General features: G+C 41.9%; 1 protein-coding gene across 4 annotated transcripts in view; it reads right to left on the reverse strand.

Moving 5' to 3' along the window:
- ENOSF1 (enolase superfamily member 1) overlaps window positions 1-19,257 on the reverse strand; it is a 76,915-nt gene that overhangs the window by 25,070 nt on the left and 32,588 nt on the right. For all 4 annotated transcript variants that reach the window (XM_033934965.1, XM_033934964.1, XM_033934966.1 and 1 more), the window contains 4 exons: window positions 14,235-14,317; window positions 10,420-10,454; window positions 3,574-3,661; window positions 2,225-2,359 (listed from right to left, as the gene is read on the reverse strand). In XM_033934965.1, coding sequence (XP_033790856.1) covers window positions 2,225-2,359; window positions 3,574-3,661; window positions 10,420-10,454; window positions 14,235-14,317 — 341 coding nt within the window. The remainder of the gene's footprint in view (window positions 1-2,224; window positions 2,360-3,573; window positions 3,662-10,419; window positions 10,455-14,234; window positions 14,318-19,257) is intronic.

Raw genomic sequence — 19,257 nt, forward strand, 5'->3', positions numbered from 1 at the left:
AAAACTTAAGTGCCTGAAATGTAGGTGAGGGTTTTAAAAGAATACATTTCAGGTGCCTAAGTTTTTGGAGAATATCACTTAGCGGTGACTGTCACGCTCTGCCCATAGAAACGTCCACTTAGGTGTTAGGCACTGCTAAGTGCCCTGTGATAGGCACCTAATCTTTTATAGAACAGGATAGGCGTATCTCCCAGTTAAATTTTTCCCCCAATTACTGAGGCTATGAAGGGTATTTTGCCAATTAAGATAGGTGCCTTTATAGAATCAGCCCCTTTGTGCTAAACTAACAATTAAATGAATCAAATCATTTACTGAAATTTGAATCAAGTATTTCTGTAAAAAAACATTTAAAGGAAAAAAAAAAGCAAAGGATAATATTCTTGTACTAGTCGTTAAGCCCGTTACATTAACGGGTGCTAGAATTTATGTCTGTCTGTATTTTTCTTTCTGTCTCTTTCCTCCCTCCATTTCCCTGTGTAGCGCTGTCTCTGCTTTCTTCCTCAGTCTGCACTCTCAAGCTGTAACATTACTGCTTAGCTTTTTCTCCCTGCAAGCATCTCTGCTCTCTTTCTCATCCCCAGTCTCTTTGCTATTTTTCTCTTCTTGCAGGGGTCTCTGCTCTCCTTTCTCTATATGTTCCTGATTCCTGCAAACTTCTGTTTTCTCTGTATGCTCTTGATCCTGTGTTTCCCTGTAGGTGTCTTTTCCCTTTTTTTTTTTTTTATTCCTTCTTCATGTATGGTTGATTTATTAAAAGTTTTTTTATTTTTCCTATTTGTTGCATGCCTGTCTCCTTGGCCGCTGTATGTTTCTAATTTTTTGCTTTGTGTGTTTGTTTGTGTTTTTTTGCTGATTGTCTACTTGGTCGCTGTCAGTCTGTCTGTCTCATTGGCTGCTGTATGTCTGTATGCCTTTTTTTCAGTCTAACTCCTTGGCCACTGTATGTCTGGAAGGTTTTTTTTCCTGAATTTATCCTTGGGCATTGTAATTTTTATTTTTTTCTGTTTGTCTCCTTGGCTGTTTGTATTTTTTTGCTGTCTCTCTGTCTGTCTACTTGGACGCTGTATGTAAGTATGTCTGTCTCCTTGGCTGCTGTATGTCTGTTTGTCATTTTTTTTCCTGTGTCTCTCTCTCCTTGTCCTCTGTGTTTTGTTATTTTTTCAATCTGTGTCTTTAGCCCCCTGTCCTTCTGTGACTGTCTGTGTGTCTCTCTCTACTTGTGCACTGTTTTTTTTTTTTTTTCAATCTCTCTTTAGCTCCTGATCCCCTCTCACTGACCCTTGCGCGACTGCATGTAATTCCGGTTAGATTTCCATGGCAACCCTGCTCGCGGGTCTGTGAGTGTAGGGCCGTTTTGTCGGGTCTGGCGGCGCCGGGTTGGGAAGAGTCCTGGCTCCTTTTTTGGTTTGGGTCCGTGCAGAGGGGCTCAACAGCGCACAACCACCTTTCCTTCCCTCCCTCCATCAGGTGCTGTGCAGCTCCACCAATGTTAAAAGCAGCCGCGTCGAAATCGGAGCCCTGCCACTGCCGTAGCACTTTCCCCTCTGCCTTGGTCCCGCCCCTTCTCTGACATATGGGACCGCGGCAGAGGGAACGTGTTACGGTGGCGGCAGGGCTCCAATTTCAAAGCAGCTGCTTTTAACATAGGCGGAGCTGAACTGTACCTGATGGAGGAAGGGAAGGAACGGTGGGGCAAATTTGGTCAACGGCAGGAATTATTTGGCGGACCAAGCACCGTGAAACCGTGAGGAAGGCCGCCGCAGCCTCGCAGCTAGGTAGGGGGATAACAATGGCGCTTATGCTCAAGCCCCCGCCGCAGCTCCTCTCTCGATCCTGGTGCGGTTCGAGAGAGGATTCGTGGCGGCGGCTTGAGCATAAGCGCGATTGTTATCCAAGTTGCCGAGTTTGGTGACGTAAACCTGCGCATGCGCACTAAAAAAAACCCGACGGATCAGGGAACACTTTTTTTTAGTGCGCATGCGCGTCCTACCATTTTATTATATTAGATAACACAAAAATATCATTATGATTCAATGATTTACAGAAAGAGTGGACAGGAAAGTCATATGGCTCAAATGCTAGGATGACCAAACATGCAAAATTAATGTCATTCTGGTTAGCATTACTGTACAAAAATGTACTTCATAAAGATACTGTACACTGTGAATACCCAATAAAATCATGTATGCAACTGGTCAGGCATGAAGAGGAAAAGCCTTGCTACCTTGGAAATTGTTGCATGTCCAAGAATATCATCAGGTGATGTGGGCTCCTCAATCCACAGCGGCTTAAATTCTGCTAACTTGGAGACCCAGTCTATGGCTTCCTGTACATCCCATCGTTGGTTAGCATCTAGCATCTGAAAAAAAAAAAAAAAATTTGGATTGGGTTTTATTGTTGTTTAAATAGAAGAATGCATGTAGAATGTTAAATAAACTCAAAATAAGGATCGGAGCTTCATTTGATTTTGACAGATAATGCAGATTTTCCCCCAAACTCATTGTGTCCCAAAAGACTTGGCCAGGGTCACAAGGAGCAGTGTGGGGGGAGCGGGGGGTTTCCAGCAGGAGGGACTGGGCATCTCTCCTGTGGGCGATCTTCGGGGGGGGGGAACTTAGAGCCACCTAGGCCCGCCTAAGGCTACTTCTGGGCCAATGCACACCCACGCCTAGCCTTAGGTGAGCTTAGGTGGGCCTACGTGCCTCCCTAGGCTCCCGGAGGCTCCTACAATGTAGGCGGCCTGCCTCAGGAGGAGTTTTTGGGGGGTTTTTTGAAAATGCATCCCGATTGGCTGGTTAGGCAGCAGTTGGCCGCTTACGATCGGGATGCCGTTTATAGAATTTGGCCCTTGATGTCCATAGATGGTCGCAACCAACATGAAAGAGCTCGAGTTAGTTTGCTAGAAGAATGAGCAAAAACTGCTGCATCCTATTGGGCAAACTTGGCAGATACTTATCCTAAACAATCTCTGGCTGTTATTACTATAAACGTACTGAGTCAAAATGTATGAAAAATTCCTTCTTTCTTAGTTACCTTTTGGGTAGTTTTATAATTTTTTTTAATTGCACACTGAAAGCATAAGTAGGTTAAATAATTCAGTGGAAAAACTTCTACTTTATGCATTTTCAATTATACTTTTTGGCAAGAAAATGTGAAAAATGTACAAAGATCTGAAGACATTAGCAAAGCACTATTCATACTTTTAAGAGCCATACTATTCATACTCATAAGAATCAGGGGAATCAACCCTGATCTTTAGCTCTCACTTCAAAACACCCATGAAATTTCTCAATAAGAAAATTATTCAAACAAGAGTTCAACCAGGCAAACCCATGTGTTCTTTGTGACTAGGAATTAGGCAACTACCATGTTCAACAATGATGTTGTTATCAAAAGCAACAGAAGCCCAACCACCTGTGTTTTAGTCTTAAGTGGGCCCCGTGGCAGTTTACACTAGAAGGCAGGAATCATGCCTTCACCCTTCAGTCTTGCCTATGGTTGCTGCAATTTTACATCTGGCCCTGCCTGTTTCTACCTTTGAACTGTACTAGCAAAAATTAAATTTATATTCACCAAGAGATTGTCAGGTCCAATCATTTCTCTTACAAGTTTACACCTGCGAATGTCATCTGGCAAATCTGCACCAACTTTAACTTTAAACCTAAAAATATAAATGTAAGAGTTTAGCACAGTTATCCTATGAGAGTAATATTTATGTGACAGGACTGATTAATGGCTTTTCGATTTGTACTGGCAGTACAGCCTAGTTCCATCAAGATCACTATTTATCAGAGAGAGAAAGAGATAATAGTTACTGTGGATGGGCAGACTAGACGGGCCATTTGGCCTTTATCTGCGTCATGTTTCTATTTCATTCATGTTTCATCTTTAGCACTGTCACTGTAAGTAGTATTGCATACTTTTGCTGTATATATTTTTCTGGTTTTAATTTTGAAAAAGAACAAACGGCTAGATTCACAAAGCAAACCAATCGTGTTCCAATCAGTTTGCAACCCCTTTGTGACCAGATTTCCCTCCGACCCCATTCACTAACCTCTCCTGCGAGCCGCTTCAAATCCGTGCATGCAAATGAGGAGAAACACATGCAAAGTAGACAGGGATGAGATTCACCAACCAAATTTTTAAAACCAACTGGGCTGGCCGTTCAACCCAAGAAGTGACTGCTGGGGACCAGCCGAAAACGTCTTTCTGACTCTCGGAAGCCCTGCTCTCTGCTGCCCTGATGCTCTTCTCCTGCCTGCTTTGCCCCGAATCGCCGCCCTGCTCGTCCCTGGTTTTCTCCTGCCTGCCACCGCAAATCTCTCCTGCCCTTCCCCACACTGTGAGCCCGTGGTTTTAGGCAGGTTAAAACCACAGGCTCGCTGGGTTAAGTATTAAAAAAGAGTAAAGTTAAAACAAACAAACAAAAAAAGTTGTGGCTTCGACGGGTCTAGATGCATGTGCAGATCATCTACAGAGAGAGAGAACAAGAGGGCACTCTCTAAAGTTAAAAAGGGATAGATTCCGTACAAACGTAAGGAAGTTCTTCTTCACCCAGAGAGTGGTGGAAAACTGGAATGCTCTTCCGGAGGCTGTTATAGGGGAAAATACCCTCCAGGGATTCAAGACAAAGTTAGACAAGTTCCTGCTAAACCAGAACGTACACAGGTAAGGCTAGACTCAGTTAGGGCACTGGTCTTTGACCTAAGGGCCGCCGAGTGAGCGGGCTGCTGGGTACGATGGACCACTGGTCTGATCCAGCAGCGGAAATTCTTATGTTCACACCAGCGATCCGTGCCGCAGATGCAGGTGCCGGCATCTGCATATCTGAGTTTCAAGAATCCATCGGACCTGCCCAGATCGGGCACGGGTCGGTCCCGATCGGGCAGGTTTGTGAATCTAGCCCAAAAACACATAATGATCGATCGCTCCCTTTCTTTTCCTACTTTCAGGAGGTATGCAGCTTTACTGATTTGACTTAAGTACTGTATTTTTGGAACTGGATGCTTACCATTGAACTGAGAGCAGACAGAAATAAGAGAAAACTGGAATAGATCATGGGGACATTTTGTTTCCTCATTTAATAAGGGTATTGTATGTGCCATGGATAAAGAGGTAAAGCTACTGGCTCTCCCTTAGGCTACACCAAGAGAGAAATACAGTTACCAATACCAATTGACTACTTACCAAGAAAGACACCTTGTGCTGTCATAAACACACTCCATTAGCATGGTCAGTAAAGTAACATGCTAAAGGTACTGTTTACCAAAAATGGACAGGCAATCCGAAGATATCATGGGGATTACATATCAGAGAAGTTGCCTGATATGGCCACGATTTGCCCAACATTGAGCTGCGTCATGAGATTTCTCTGATGTGGTCACCTTTCGACCACCACTAAGGGCTCCTTTTACAAAGGTGCGAGCACGCGCTAAAATGCCACACGAGCTAGCCGCTACCACCTCCTTTTAAGCAGGCGGTAAGTTTTCAGCTAGTGCGCACTAATCTTGTGCGTGCGCTAAAAACGCTAGCGCACCTTTGTAAAAGGAGCCCAAAGTTGGTTTTATTGTATTGACAGTAACTTCTGATGCAGCCTGATGGTGGGTGAAATGTGGCCACTTCAGTAAACCTTGATATGAGATTGATTTTTTTTCCTATTAAGGATAAAGATTTTCTCTCTTTGGATATGTGATCTGCTGTTTCCATTTATCTACATGCTAAAGGTGTTGCATAAAAGTGAACCAGATACAACATGCTATTGCAATGCAAGATAGACAGACTTTACTGGCTATTTCTATCCGAGGCATAGCTAGGTGGGGTACAAAGGGAGCAACTAATCCCCCAAATGGATTTTGAATAAAATTGTCTTTATGCAGATCAGTCCTTCAGCTTCACATTGACACCTATTTTATTAAAGGTCTTTTCCCCCTTACAGCAAAATCTGGCTAAGTTTCCGATTACTACATTTTCTCCATGTTTCTGATTTTTCATTTTTGGTAAGTTTTGTGCTTCTGAGAATGCCCAGATGGGCAATAATTGAACTAAAATTGTCAATCCACAAAATAAATGAATCATACTTCGTAAAAGTGCAATCTTCTATACGCACACTGCTCTGCCAGCGTGACTCAAACCTTCTCTGAAAGAACCAACTCTAAAATATGAAACAGCAATTAATTTTCCACGTCAGCTCTCAATCCTTTCTCTACCGATGTTGTCAGCAACAGAGTCAATTAGTACTCACAAGGGGGTGCTTTCTACTGGTTTTTAAAATTTAATTAATTTATTTTAGGTATTTATATACCGCCTATCAAAGTTATCTAACCGTTTTACAATCAAGCACTCAAGCATTTTTCTCTATCTGTCCCGGTAGGCTAACACTCTAACGTACCTGGGGCAATGATTGAGTGACCTGCCCAGGGTCACAAGGAGCAGTGTGGGATTTGAACCCACAACCTCAGGGTGCCGAGGCTGTAGCATCAGCCCCTGGGAAATGATGAGAAGAGGGGTTGATTTACAGCATAGTCATAATTCTTTACTCTATATCGTCTGCTCCAGTTTTACCCCTCCTTTCTGATCTCTGCAAGCTGCTGCCTGGGAGAAGGGAGGGGCTGGATGGAACAGGAAGCAGAGGGCTTTTCTCTGCAGGGTACTAGTTAAGAGATGGAGCAGCATCCCTGTATGTGTGACCAGGGACAATACAATAAAGCAGCAGAACCTGGTGATTGTACCCTGTAATTTTAATTAGAGCTATGAACACATATGAAGGGGTGCTTTTCATCCTGTATATCAAATCTCTAATAAAACTTGGAAACGTCGTTGGCTTTGTAAAGAAAACAACAAGCTGCGTGTCAAAGCAGCTCCTGATTGGTGAGGCCCGACTTTAGTACAGGAAGAGGCGGTCAGAGCATACAGCGAGTGATTTCCTTCACTCGCCGGCTCTCTGGCTGCCCTCTCCAGCTGCCCTCTCTCCTGTCTCCCCTGCCTAAAAACCATATTCGCTGTTTTTCAACATTCGCGGGGGTTTCTGGAACAGAACCCCTGCGAATATCAGGGAGTACTGTACTTATATATGCATCACATGTAGGCATTCTCAGAACACAGTTATGAGTGGCATAGGAGTGGAGATATGATGTAAATATGTTACTCAACAGAAAAAGAGGAGTCTTCCTTTGCCCAGCACAGCAAGAAGCAAAACATAAGAAAGGCATCAACTTTGCCTTTCTTATGCATATATGTTATAAATTAAGCTAGTTAGTGCTTAAGAGAACATGCCCCCATTTTACACCAACTTTGGAGCAGGTGCAAATGTGTATACTAGCATTTGCACACTACAGGGGATGGTTCTGGGCATCTGTTTTATGAAGACATATAGGCACCTATGTTACCATGGTGTCCTGTTATAAAATCAAGAGCCTTTTTTGTATTACTTTGGAAACTTTTGTCATGTCAATAGTTTCCTGAACCTGAAAAGGCAAACCAATGGGATGAAAGAGCAAGCAAGATAATACCTTGAGGTACCTCTAGAAGAAAAAAAAACACCAAGTACTTATAATATCAATTTTGGGAGTAGTTTTAATGAAGTGGACACCTGACAACTTGAAATAAGACCCTGCGTTCATATAGGCTGGTCACTAAGTACACTTCAGAGAGTGATGAATTTTGGTTGTTTACCTAAGTTGATAGTATCCAAGAGGTAAAAAGGGTTCTCCTATGTCAGGTCATCTTATAATTCTCTCACTCAGTAATCAGAAGTTCTGGATCAGTTTAACCTACTGAATTAATCCAACCGGGTAAATTCAATAGTGTGAATCATAGGAGCCAGCGCTTTAGGTGCAGTGGGTGCTGAGCAAGCTCCTTTACCATGAAGGAAAGGCTAATTGGTATTGTGTATGGCTCCCTCACTCATTTTGAAATGCTGGTACGTAAGGTATGAAAAGAATATGACAGAACAGTGGTTCGGTTGTGACACCTATAGACTGTGTTAATGCGTGTAGCATGCTGAAATTTCAATCTGCAGCTGAACAAAAGAAAGCCCAAATCTCATTTTATTGTAGCTACAAATTGTATCAAGGGAAATATAAACTGTTTTTAACAACATTAACCCCCTCTTCTACGAAACTGCGCTAGCGTTTTTTAGTGCAGAGAGCCGCGCTGAATGGGCCATGCTGCTCCTGATGCTCATAGGAATTCAATGAGCGTTGGAAGCAGCGTGGACTATTCAGCACGGCTCTCTGTGCTAAAAAACACTAGCGCGGTTTCATAGACGAGGAGGTAACTTATTGAAATCAATGTTAGAACATAAGAGTTGCCATACTGGGACAAACCAAAGGTCCATCAAGCCAAACTTCCTATTTCTAACAGTGGCCAACCAAGTAGCTGGCAAGATTCCAAAGAGATTTCCCCCAAGTTCATCTTAAGAATGGCTTATGGACTTTTCCTTTAGGAAGTTATCCAAAACCTTTTTAAGCCCTGCTAAGATAACTGCTTTCACCACATTTTCTGTTAACAAATTCCAGAGTTTAATTAAACGATGTGTGAAGAAATATTTTCTATTGTTTATTTTAAATCTACTACTTAGTAGCTTCATCGCATGCCCCCCTAGTCCAAGTATTTTTGGGAAGAGTAAACAAGCCATTCACATCTACCCTTTCTACTCCACTCAGTTTTTTATAGACATGTATCATATCACCCCTGAGCCATATCTTCTCCAGGCTAAAGAGCCCTAGCCACTTTAGCCTTTCCTCTTAGGGAAGTCATCCCATCCCTTTTATCATTTTCATTGCCCTTCTCCGTATCTTTTCCAATTCCACTATATCTCTTTTGAGATGCAGCAACCAGAATTGCACACAGTATTTTTGGTGTGACTGCACCATGGAGCAATACAAGGGCATCAAAATATTCTCATCTTTGTTTTCCATTCTTTTCCTGATAATTCCTAACATTGCTTTCTTAGCCGCTGCTGCACTTTGAGCTGAGGATTTCAACATATCCTCAAGGTGATACCTAGATCCTTTTTCCTAGAGAGTGACTCCTAATGTGGAGTCTCGTAGCTATAGTTCAGCTTCCTCTTTCCCACATGAATTACTTTGCACTTGCTCACATTAAACGCCAACTGCCATTTACTTTATAAGAATCAGGGTCTGACATGCTACATATAGTTTTTTAAATATGTGGTTGAACAGTAGATAAATTCACACTAAACTTGCTGTACATATCTAGAATTGTTCACTATTTTGGAGTCCAGCAGAGCTAGGACAGCTTGCTGTACCCCCAAAAATATTCAAATTCTTGCATTGCCTCAGTAATAACACAAATCCTTCCACTGCAAGATACTTTGGAGCCCTTTTACTAAAGCTTAGGGCTCCTTTTACTAAGCTGCGATAGCGTTTTTAGCGCACGAATTGCCACGCACGCTAATCCCAAGCTACACAGCTAGAACGCCAGCTCAATGCTGGCGTTAGCATCTAGCGTGCGCTCTAAAACCGCTATCACAGCTTAGAAAAAGAGCCCTTAATGTGCAATAATTTCAATAGTGCATGCTAAATGCTAAGAAGCCCCTTTTAAGTTTAAGTTTTAAGTTTATTAGGATTTTATATACCGCCTATCAAGGTTATCTAAGCGGTTTTTACAATCAGGTACTCCAGCATTTTTCCCTCTCTGTCCCGGTGGGCTCACAATCTATCTAACATACCTGGGGCTTCTCAGCATTTAGCACGAGTTAAGTTTTAATAGAAGGGCTCCTTTGTGAAGTAACACAGACCCTGAAAATATGTTGTTCAGAAGTGATGAAGCAAATCTTCCATATCAGACCAATGCCTTCTCCTCTGCATCCACCAGAGACAGTGATCCTGGCCATAGAGGAAGGAGCAGCACCCTATGGTGACAGGGAGGGTGCAGAATGCACCATTTCCAGCTTGGGCTTGTGGCATCACTTATCACAATAGAAGCACAGGTAGGTTCAGAATGTAATGGTACTGATTTCCAGTTGGAAACGGGAAAGGGGAAGCAGACCTACAACAGCTTGTGTTGCAGCCAACAATGATCACTGGGAAGAGGAAAAGCAGAATTAAAGCATGGCGAAAGGGATTTCAAGTACTTGGCTTTCTGTGTTGCACTCTCCTGCAACACACGCTTGTTTTCTTTGTGCTAAATGTTTGGCGATATACTCATACCTCCCAACTCTTGGAGACCTACAGGTGGGTCCAGACACACCAGTTAAGAAATATTGTAATTGAGGTATTGAGCCTGTTTCGTAATGAAATGTATTTGGTAATTAGTAGTGATAGTAGTTTTTGATAAATCACATTTTAAGCAAATTGCTCAGGAATAAAATATTTGTTAACAATAGCATATTGCAGTTGGTATAACCCAATTTTCTGCCATTTTGCTTCCTCTGGAAAAAGCACAAGTCATGCTTACCTTGTCCAGCCATCCTTCAGTGCTTTTACACATAGCTAGGCAGAAAAGAGAGCGAGGTTAATATGTTACAGTATAATTATGAAACCAAAGTATCTATGTATACTAAGGGCTGCTTTTACTAAGGTGCGCTAACCCCGCGCTACGCGCCAAGAACTAACGCCAGCTCATTGCTCCCCATCTTCTCTGAGAATCTTGGGCCCTGCACCAGATCAGAATATAGCATTGACAGTAGCAGCATGTTTCCAGTACTAATGGTAAGTGTGATGTTGGGGAGTGGGGCGTGCATGGAGGAGGGTGGCGTCTCGAGGTGGAAGACGATATTTTCTCTCTTAAAGGGTCCTCGGCCACAAGAGGGCGTCCGCTGAAAATCAGGGGCGGAAAATTTTCATGGCAACATCAGGAAGTATTTCTTTACCGAAAGAGTGGTTAATCATTGGCATGAGCTCCCAGTGCAGGTGTTCGAGGCCAGCAGCGTGCCAGATTTTAAGAATAAATGGGATGCCCATGTCGGATCTCTAAGAGGGTAGAGTTAAGGGGATGGGTCATGAGAGTGGGATCTCTCAGAGGGTTAAGGGGGAGGGTCGATAAAGTGTGCAGACTTGAAGGGCTATGGCCCTTTTCTGCCATCATTTTTCTATGTTTCTATGTACTATAAGTAAATTCAAATATGAGTAGGGCAAGGAATGACAAAATGCCTTGCTAATTGTCTGGGGATTTTCATTAGCAAGAGATTAATCATTAGTAATAGGGTAACTTTAGGTCATTTGTAGTTCATTGTGAACCAAACATTAAACAACAGAATACTTAGATGTCAGCTCCAGCTGTGAAGAATTAAGGCCAGTACAGAACAGACTTACACAGTCCGTGTCCTGTATATGGAGGGCTGGAGAGGGCTTCAATGGAAACTCTAGTAATTTGGAACATAAGCACAGTGCTGGGCAGACTTTTATGTTCTGTGTCCCGTAAATGACAAGAAGATCTGGATAGGCCGGAGTGGGCTTTGACAAAAATTCCAGTAGTTGGAACCTAAGGATAGTGCCAGGCGGACTTCTATGGTCTATGACCCAGAAATGGCAAAGAAAGACAATTTACATAGAAACATGATGGCAGATAGAAGCGGTTGCAGTAGTTTAGCTGAGAGGTGATGAGTGTGTGAATAAGGGTTTTGGTAGTGTGATGAGACAGAAAAGTTCAGACTTTGGTGATTATAGATAAAGAAATGCCAGGTTTTAGCGGACTGTTGCATTTGTGCAGCAAAGGAGAGAGATAAGTCAAAGATGATTCCAAGGTTGCGAGCTGACGAGATAGGGAAGATAAGTGTTATTCACAGGAATAGAGAATGGGGGAAGAGGAGAGGAAAGTTTAGAAGGAAAAATAAGAAACACAGTCTTGGCCATGTTTAGTTTTTAAATGGTGGTGAGACATTCAAGCAGCAATATCAGACAGGCTGGCTGAAACTTGGGCATGGATTCCTATAGAAACGTCAGGTGTAGAGGTATAAAGCTGTGAGTCATCAGCATAAAGGTGATACAAAAAACCATGGAATGAGCTCAGAGAACCAAGGGAATAAATGTAGATGAGATCCTTATCTCATCTGTCAATCAGTTTGACATGAAGTGTACCCATTATACTACTTAGATGGAAAACAGAAGTACCAAGACAGAGCCTTGGGGTACATTATCCGATAGTAGGATAGTGTTGGAAGAGAATCCACCAGAACATACACTAAAAGTACAATGGGAAAGAAAGGAAGAAAAACAAGCAATAACAGAAATTCAAGTGAGGACAGCGTATCAATGGTGATCAACAGTGTCAAAAGCACAGACAGATCAAGGAGGATGAGAATAGAATATAGGCCTTTAGATCTGAACAGGAGCAGATCACTGGAGACTTTATTGAGGGTGTTTTCCGTAGAGTGAAGAGGGCAAAAGCCCAATTGAAGCAGGTCAAGAATACACTTCCCCCTCCGCATTCGCAGTGAGAGGGGAACAGAATGGCAGTGAATACAGAAAAACCACAAATAACTTTGTTTGTTATTCGCGGTTTTTCTGTAAAAAACCCTAAAAGACGACACTAAACCGCAAATAAACTGACCTGCAAGTGTAGCGATTTTCTCCGTACAATGCTGGGAGCAGCAATTTCCTCTGTGCAACACAGGGAGCAGCGATTTATTGTGACGTAAATTGGGGGGGCAGAGCCTGGGAACAAAAAAACCCGAGAATAACAAAAACTATGGTTAACGAAACCGCGAAAACGGAGGGGGAAGTGTAGCTTGAGATGAAAGAAAGTCAAAACAATGGTGGTGGATAAGAAAGGGAGGAGATGGGGCAATAGTTGGAAGGGCAGGTACTGCCCAGTGAAGGCTTTTTAAGGAGTTGTATCATTGTGATGTGTTTGAAGATCAGGATTAGGACGTTTTCAACCTGGATGCTTTTTTGATCGAAAGTGGGTGTATAAAGTTAGACATTCTAGCGGCCTAGATATCCCAGTGGCTAACACGTCTAAGAAGAGGTTAAAAAAAAGTTATATTTGAACGTCTAGCAGTTTGCCATTCGAAAATGGCCATTTTTGTACCTCCAACTTTGGACGTTTAACTGGAAATGTCCAAGTTGGACTTAGACTTTTTTTCAAAAATGCCCCTCCATGTCTTTAACCTTTACCAGGAGACTCCCTTAACAGGCTTAAGACTGAGAGCTCATGCATGGAACTAGAACAGGAGAATATGGCTTTAAAACCTGGTATGAGCCCAGGTGGTGACAGCCTTAATCTCTTAAATTCTAGTCCCTGGAATAACCACCATACTTGCAGGCAAAAAGTTGCCTAACTCTACATTTTCTTCTCATATTTCAATTACCCATAAGGAAGGGCCAACAGTACAGTTTGTACAGATCAATCTCCTTACTAAAGTAGGATGTCAAGATTCTAGCCAAGTGTTCACATGTAAGCCCACGCATTTTCCTCGCTTGTAGGTTAACAGAGATCAAATGGGCTTTCAGGAGAGCCAGAGTGCTGACAACATTCACTGTAAAGTGAATTTAACTGACAGACTGAAGTGTCTGAAACAGAACCTTTGTTAATCTCTCTAGACATTGGCAACATGTTTGACAGGATAGACTGACCTTTCCTGTATATATGCTGCACTGAAACCTGCTAGCACCGGATCTAACTTTCTGCAATGAGTAATGAGCCTGTTAGCTTCTGTAGGCTCAGTTTAAGATCACCAACTCCTCATCTCTTTTTCTTTTTTTTGCAGAGAGAACAGGGATCTTATGAGATTTCACCCTCTTCCTCTGGACTTGCAAAATCAAATGAAACATTAACAATGGACATTAGACCATATTTTGTTGAACAGTCTTTGTAAACCATAAATCAAAAAGTCAAATATCAATGCTCTACATTTCAGTTAAAACCCCTAAGGGCCTGATTCTATATAGTCCACCTAAAATATATCAATGCTGACTAGTACAGCGATAAGTGCAATTCTATATAAGTTAGGCACACTGTATAGAACAAGGCTTAGGCGTCGCTAGGCATCTTAAATTTAAGTGCACTCAATTTATATCTGAGTTTTCTTTGCCTAAATACTGGTACCAATTCACAAAGAGGCGCCTAACTTGAAAACATGCCCACAATTTGCTGCTAACCGTGTTTTTCAAGTTAGGTGCTTAACTTTCAATTAAGGCCAATTATTGGCACCAATTAAGCCTATTAATCAATTAAAGATAGGTGCCTACTTCGGCTAGGTATGCTGATGTAGGCAGACTATATAGAATTTGCAAGTAAATGCGTAATGCGACAATGTCAAGGATTCAGACCTCTTTCAGTTGCTGATCAGAGTATCCAAGCCAGGCACAAGATGTGGTATAAGCAGGATATCCATTCTTCAACATCTGCTCCTCTGCAACATAGCAAATGTCTCTAGTGAGGATTGTACTTATCTAGACTCAGCTCATGCTTTTTCAGCAGTAACAAAAGATGAGTTAAATTTACATACAGTAGGCTCTCCCCCCCTTCGACTTACAATCTAACAGTGAACAGTTTACTAACTAGGCAGCCAAAACATTTTTGTGTCTTTTCTTTGTTTGTCCTCATTTCTTTTTGTTTCAGACAAGGGTGCACTCCTTCCTAACAGTGTCTGCAAGCATGAACATGAGAGAGTAGCCGTGGCGGATGATGTTGAGGACCCACTGACCCGAGGTGATGATATCCCAACGGCTGATGAAGAAAGCAAGACGTCCTCCTATGGGTTGAGGAAGAGAGGCAGATGGTAGAACACTGGCTATACTCTGGAGAACGAAGTCAAAAGGGTTGGGTAGACTTCTGTTGTGGAGGAGGTTTCACCTGTTGCTGCTGTGGTGGCCTAGGGGTCTGCCGTTGTTGCTGGCACTGATGCCTAGGCTGTTGAGGAGCTGGTAGTAAAGGGTGAGCCACATAACGGCGTTGATAGGCCGATTGCTGCCGAAAAGGCCAGGCAGGTGGAGTCTACATACATGAGGTTCATACATGTGCATACTACTGGGAAAGAATGCACTTGCTAAGACGAAATGGCATAGTGTGCACGCTACATATGCCATTTTTACACATACTGCAAACACTTATTAGCAAGAGTCAGCCCATCCCTACTATTAACATGCACTACCGCATTATCACATGCTTACTATTATTCTGCATTATTTTACCAAAACATCCCATCCGGAGATTGAATGGATGATTGGTGACGGGATAATCACGCGCCAGACACCAACGTGCCGACAATCGAGCGCTGACAATTCGGCACAAGAAAGAAGCGTGCCGCGGGAAAACTTTGTTTTAAAGAGCTCCGATGGGGGTGTGTGGGGGGGACCCCCCACTTTACTGCATAGTATTCGTGCTGCCGTTGAGGGGTGTGTGTGTGTGTGGGGGGGGTGAAACCCCCCCCCATTATAGAGAAAACAGAACTTTTCCCGATAAAAATAAAAAAAAGTTACATTTTCTCTATAATGGAGGTTCCAACCCCCCCAACAGCAGCGCGAACACTATACAGTAAAGTGGGGAGTTCCCCCACTCACAGCCTGCTTCGGAGCTCTTTAAAACTAAGTTTTCCTGTAGTGTGCTTCTTTCTTGCGCCGAATTGTCAGCGCTCGATTGTTGGCACGTTAGTGTCTCGCACACGACTATGAACCGGATGATTAATATGAGGGTCCAGTTCTGATGCAAAAGAGGGAACTAGTTCCAGTAGAATAGTTTCAGGAAGAGACTACAAAGTTTTGAGCTCATATGACAAGAGTAGATGGTGAATCTCTAGATCAGGGATGTCTAACCTCAGCCCTCGCCAGGTCGGGTTTTTAGGATTTCCCAAATTAATATGCATGATATCTATCTGAATACAATGGAAGCAGTCCTTGTAAATAGATCTTATGCAAATCCATTGAGGAAATCCTGAAAACTGGATTGCAGCCCTCGAGGACTAACGTTGGATAATCCTGCTCTAGATGTTGCAACAGGTCGGGTATGTTTGTTCTGTTCTATTTTCTATACTGTTTGTTCTGTTCTATTCTTCTATACTATTGCCTCCTGAGGTCTCTGATCTCTGTATTTCCTCTGAATATCTACTTATTGTATTTCGCTGAATGTCCAGCACTCTTGATTGTAAACCGCCTAGAAGTCACAAGATTGTGGCGGTATAGAAGAATAAAGTTATTATTATTATTTTGCCAAAAGCTTCCTTTATACGAGTATTGAAAATGTTTTCTCCTTTGCAAGAGAAGTTGGTGAGCCGGTTTTGTATTGAAGTAGGAAGATCTGATATTGTAAGCCAAGCTAATCAATGCATAATAGATATGGCAGATGCTCAAGAAGACATATCAAAAATATGTTGCTCTGGCAAGATACTTCCTGGTGGTAAGAAAAGACGCAACCAGCTGATCATAGGGTTTAGCCAGGTCAGGTGGAAGATGCTTTTCAAAGCTTGATATCTGAAGAAGAGATTTCATATATAAAGCCATGTAAAATTGGTAATTTATGACTCTATTGATAAGAATAGATGCTTGAAAATACACCTGTTTTCCTGGAGGCATGCTAGCATATGTCCTGGAACTATGGGCACGCTGCAAGGCAGATTGTACCACCGATGACTGATGTGGCAGCTGAGTGCTATGAAATCTAGGAGAGGATTGAACTTGATATTAGAGAATGACACGGGGACAGATTTTTGCCCGTCCCCACAGCAACTCAATTTCCCTGTCCAATCCCTGCGAGTTTTGTCACTGTCCCTGTTCCTACCCTATTCCTGTAAGCCCTGCCTTAACCACACAAGCCTCGAACACTTATGATTTTAAAGTGTTTTGAGGTTTGTGCAGATGAGGACAGAGCTTGGGGCAGGAAAAGAACTAGCCAGGACAAAAATGAGTTCCTGCGGGGATGGGGAAAGATTTGTCCCCTTGTCATTCTCTATTTGCTTTCTTAACTGCCGCCACACATTGAGCTGAGGGTTTCAATGTATCTTCAACATTGACACCTAGATCCTTTTCCTGGGCAGTGACTCCTAACGTGGAACCCTGCATCACGTAGCCATAGTTCAGATTCCTCTTTTCCACATGCATCACTTTGAACTTGATCACATTAAATGTCATCTGCCATTCTGATGCCCAATCTCCGAGTCTCACAAGGTCCTCTTGCAATTTTTCACAATCCTCTTGCGATTTAACAACTTTGTGTCATTAGCAAATTTAATTATCTCACTAGTTATTCCTATCTCCTATCTGTTAAATATGTTTAAAAAGAAGCGGACCTAGCACAGACCCTTGGGGAACCCCAATATTTACCTTCTCTATTTTCTGTCTTTAAACCAGTTTTTAATCCATAATAGGACATTACCTCCTAGCCCATGACCTTCTAATTTCCTCAGAAGACTTTCATACTACTACTTATCACTTATATAGCGCTAAAAGGCATACACAGCGTTGTACAGTTGTTGTTTTTTTATAAATCTTTATTCATTTTTTAAACTCACAATAAGTATAACACAAATACAATCATTTTATACTTTAACATTACTTATTATATTATCAAATTATAGCTTTCATCAAATATCCCCCCCTCCCTCATATCCAACAATTAATCATAAGCAGAAGAAATCATAAAATATACCTCCCCCACCCTAGATGTGTATGAACAACAGGGAATTAATATTTATTCTATGCAATATTTTCAATCTTTACAGTATCTTGTTAATGGCTCCCAAATAACCTGAAATTTCTTAAAATTTCTTTGCTGCAAGGCAATTATCCTTTCCATTTTGAAAATGTGACACAAAGAGTTCTACCAAAAGCTATAATTCAGCCTATCCAAATGTTTCCAATTATTTGTAATCTGTTGTATGGCAACCCCTGTCATAATGAGTAGAAGCTTATTGTTATTAGAGGATATTTGGCTTTTTGCCCTCAATGACATACCAAACAAAACGGTGTCATAGGATAATGCCATCGGATTATCTAACAAATTATTTAATTGACCCCATATTGATTTCCAAAAAGCAAGTATTAATGGACAATAGAATAACAAATGATCTAATGTCCCAGCTTCAGTTTGATATTTATAGATGGTCCTTGCTTGGAAGAGCTTACAATCTAACTTGGACAGACCAACATGTTCAGTATGATCCCTGAACTCTTTAAGAGTAAGATGGCTAATTACCAACCGAAAAGATCATTGTGCTCTGATTCTCTTCCTGGCTTTTTGCTTTTAATATACCTAAAAAAAATTTTTTACTGTGTATTTTTACTTCCAGCAAAATCTTCTTTTCAAAGTCTGTCTTTGCTTTCCAGGCTTGAAGAAAAGTGTGGTTTATTAAACCATACACTCAACATGGCCAGGTTTCACCCACAGCCTGCGTCAGGGGTAAGATCTATAGGAAATTGGTAAGGAACCTTTACCTATCAGTCAGCAAATATAGTCACTCAGAAATTCACAGCTTTCTCTTCAGTCCAGCAGCATTTCCATCTCAAAAACAAGAGCATTTCTATGGAGACTTTCTATGCTGCTGTGAGAATTTGTTTCATATTTAAAGTCAAAATACAGTGTTTTTAAGCATTTTAATTGTTATTTCAACAGTTTTCTAAGACCGATGAATCTTTTTTTATTGTTTTTTAGAATTTGAGTTTAGTGTTATATTAGAGAGAAGCTTGTGCTTTGATTTTCTCTCTCTAGTTCTGCCTCTGACACAGCCTTTTGGTGACTCGTGATATCAGGCACTTGTGACTGTTTCATTAAATATGAGGGTAAATCAAAAAGTAAAGACAAAATACATTTAATAGCTTTAATAGAAGTAACTGTGAGCAACGGAACACATCACTTTTCCACAAAGTCCCCATGCAAGACGACGCATTGTATTGCTGAACTAGCTTCTATATTCCTGCAGAGAAGTTTATCAGCTGTTCCAAAAGCCAGCTGAACACTGCTTCCTTTACTTCATCATCGGAGGTGAATCTGTGACCTCACAACGTCTTCTTCAGTGGACCGAAGATGTGACAATTGCTAGGCACCAGATCCCAAGCTGTTGCACTGTCTCTTCTGTCGCTACTGTCAATGTGCTCTTGTGTACAATGTTGATTGGCGACCAGAATGACCTTCTTCGGTTACACCTGTTCATCCCGCTTTAAACCTTTTTACCCACTCATAAACCTTTCATTGATTCATGGTGCTATGATCATATTGAGTCAATATCCACAGGTTTCATTTCCTCTGCCCAAAGAAAGCATACTACTGCACGTTTTTCTTCGATGGTGCAAACTTGCAATGGAGCATCCATGTTCTGACCTCGTGGCTGCCACACGACTAAAGGCCGAGTGCTACACTGTG

Source organism: Geotrypetes seraphini, chromosome 2 (assembly GCF_902459505.1).
Source record: "Geotrypetes seraphini chromosome 2, aGeoSer1.1, whole genome shotgun sequence".
NCBI classification, from domain to species: Eukaryota; Metazoa; Chordata; class Amphibia; order Gymnophiona; family Dermophiidae; genus Geotrypetes; species Geotrypetes seraphini.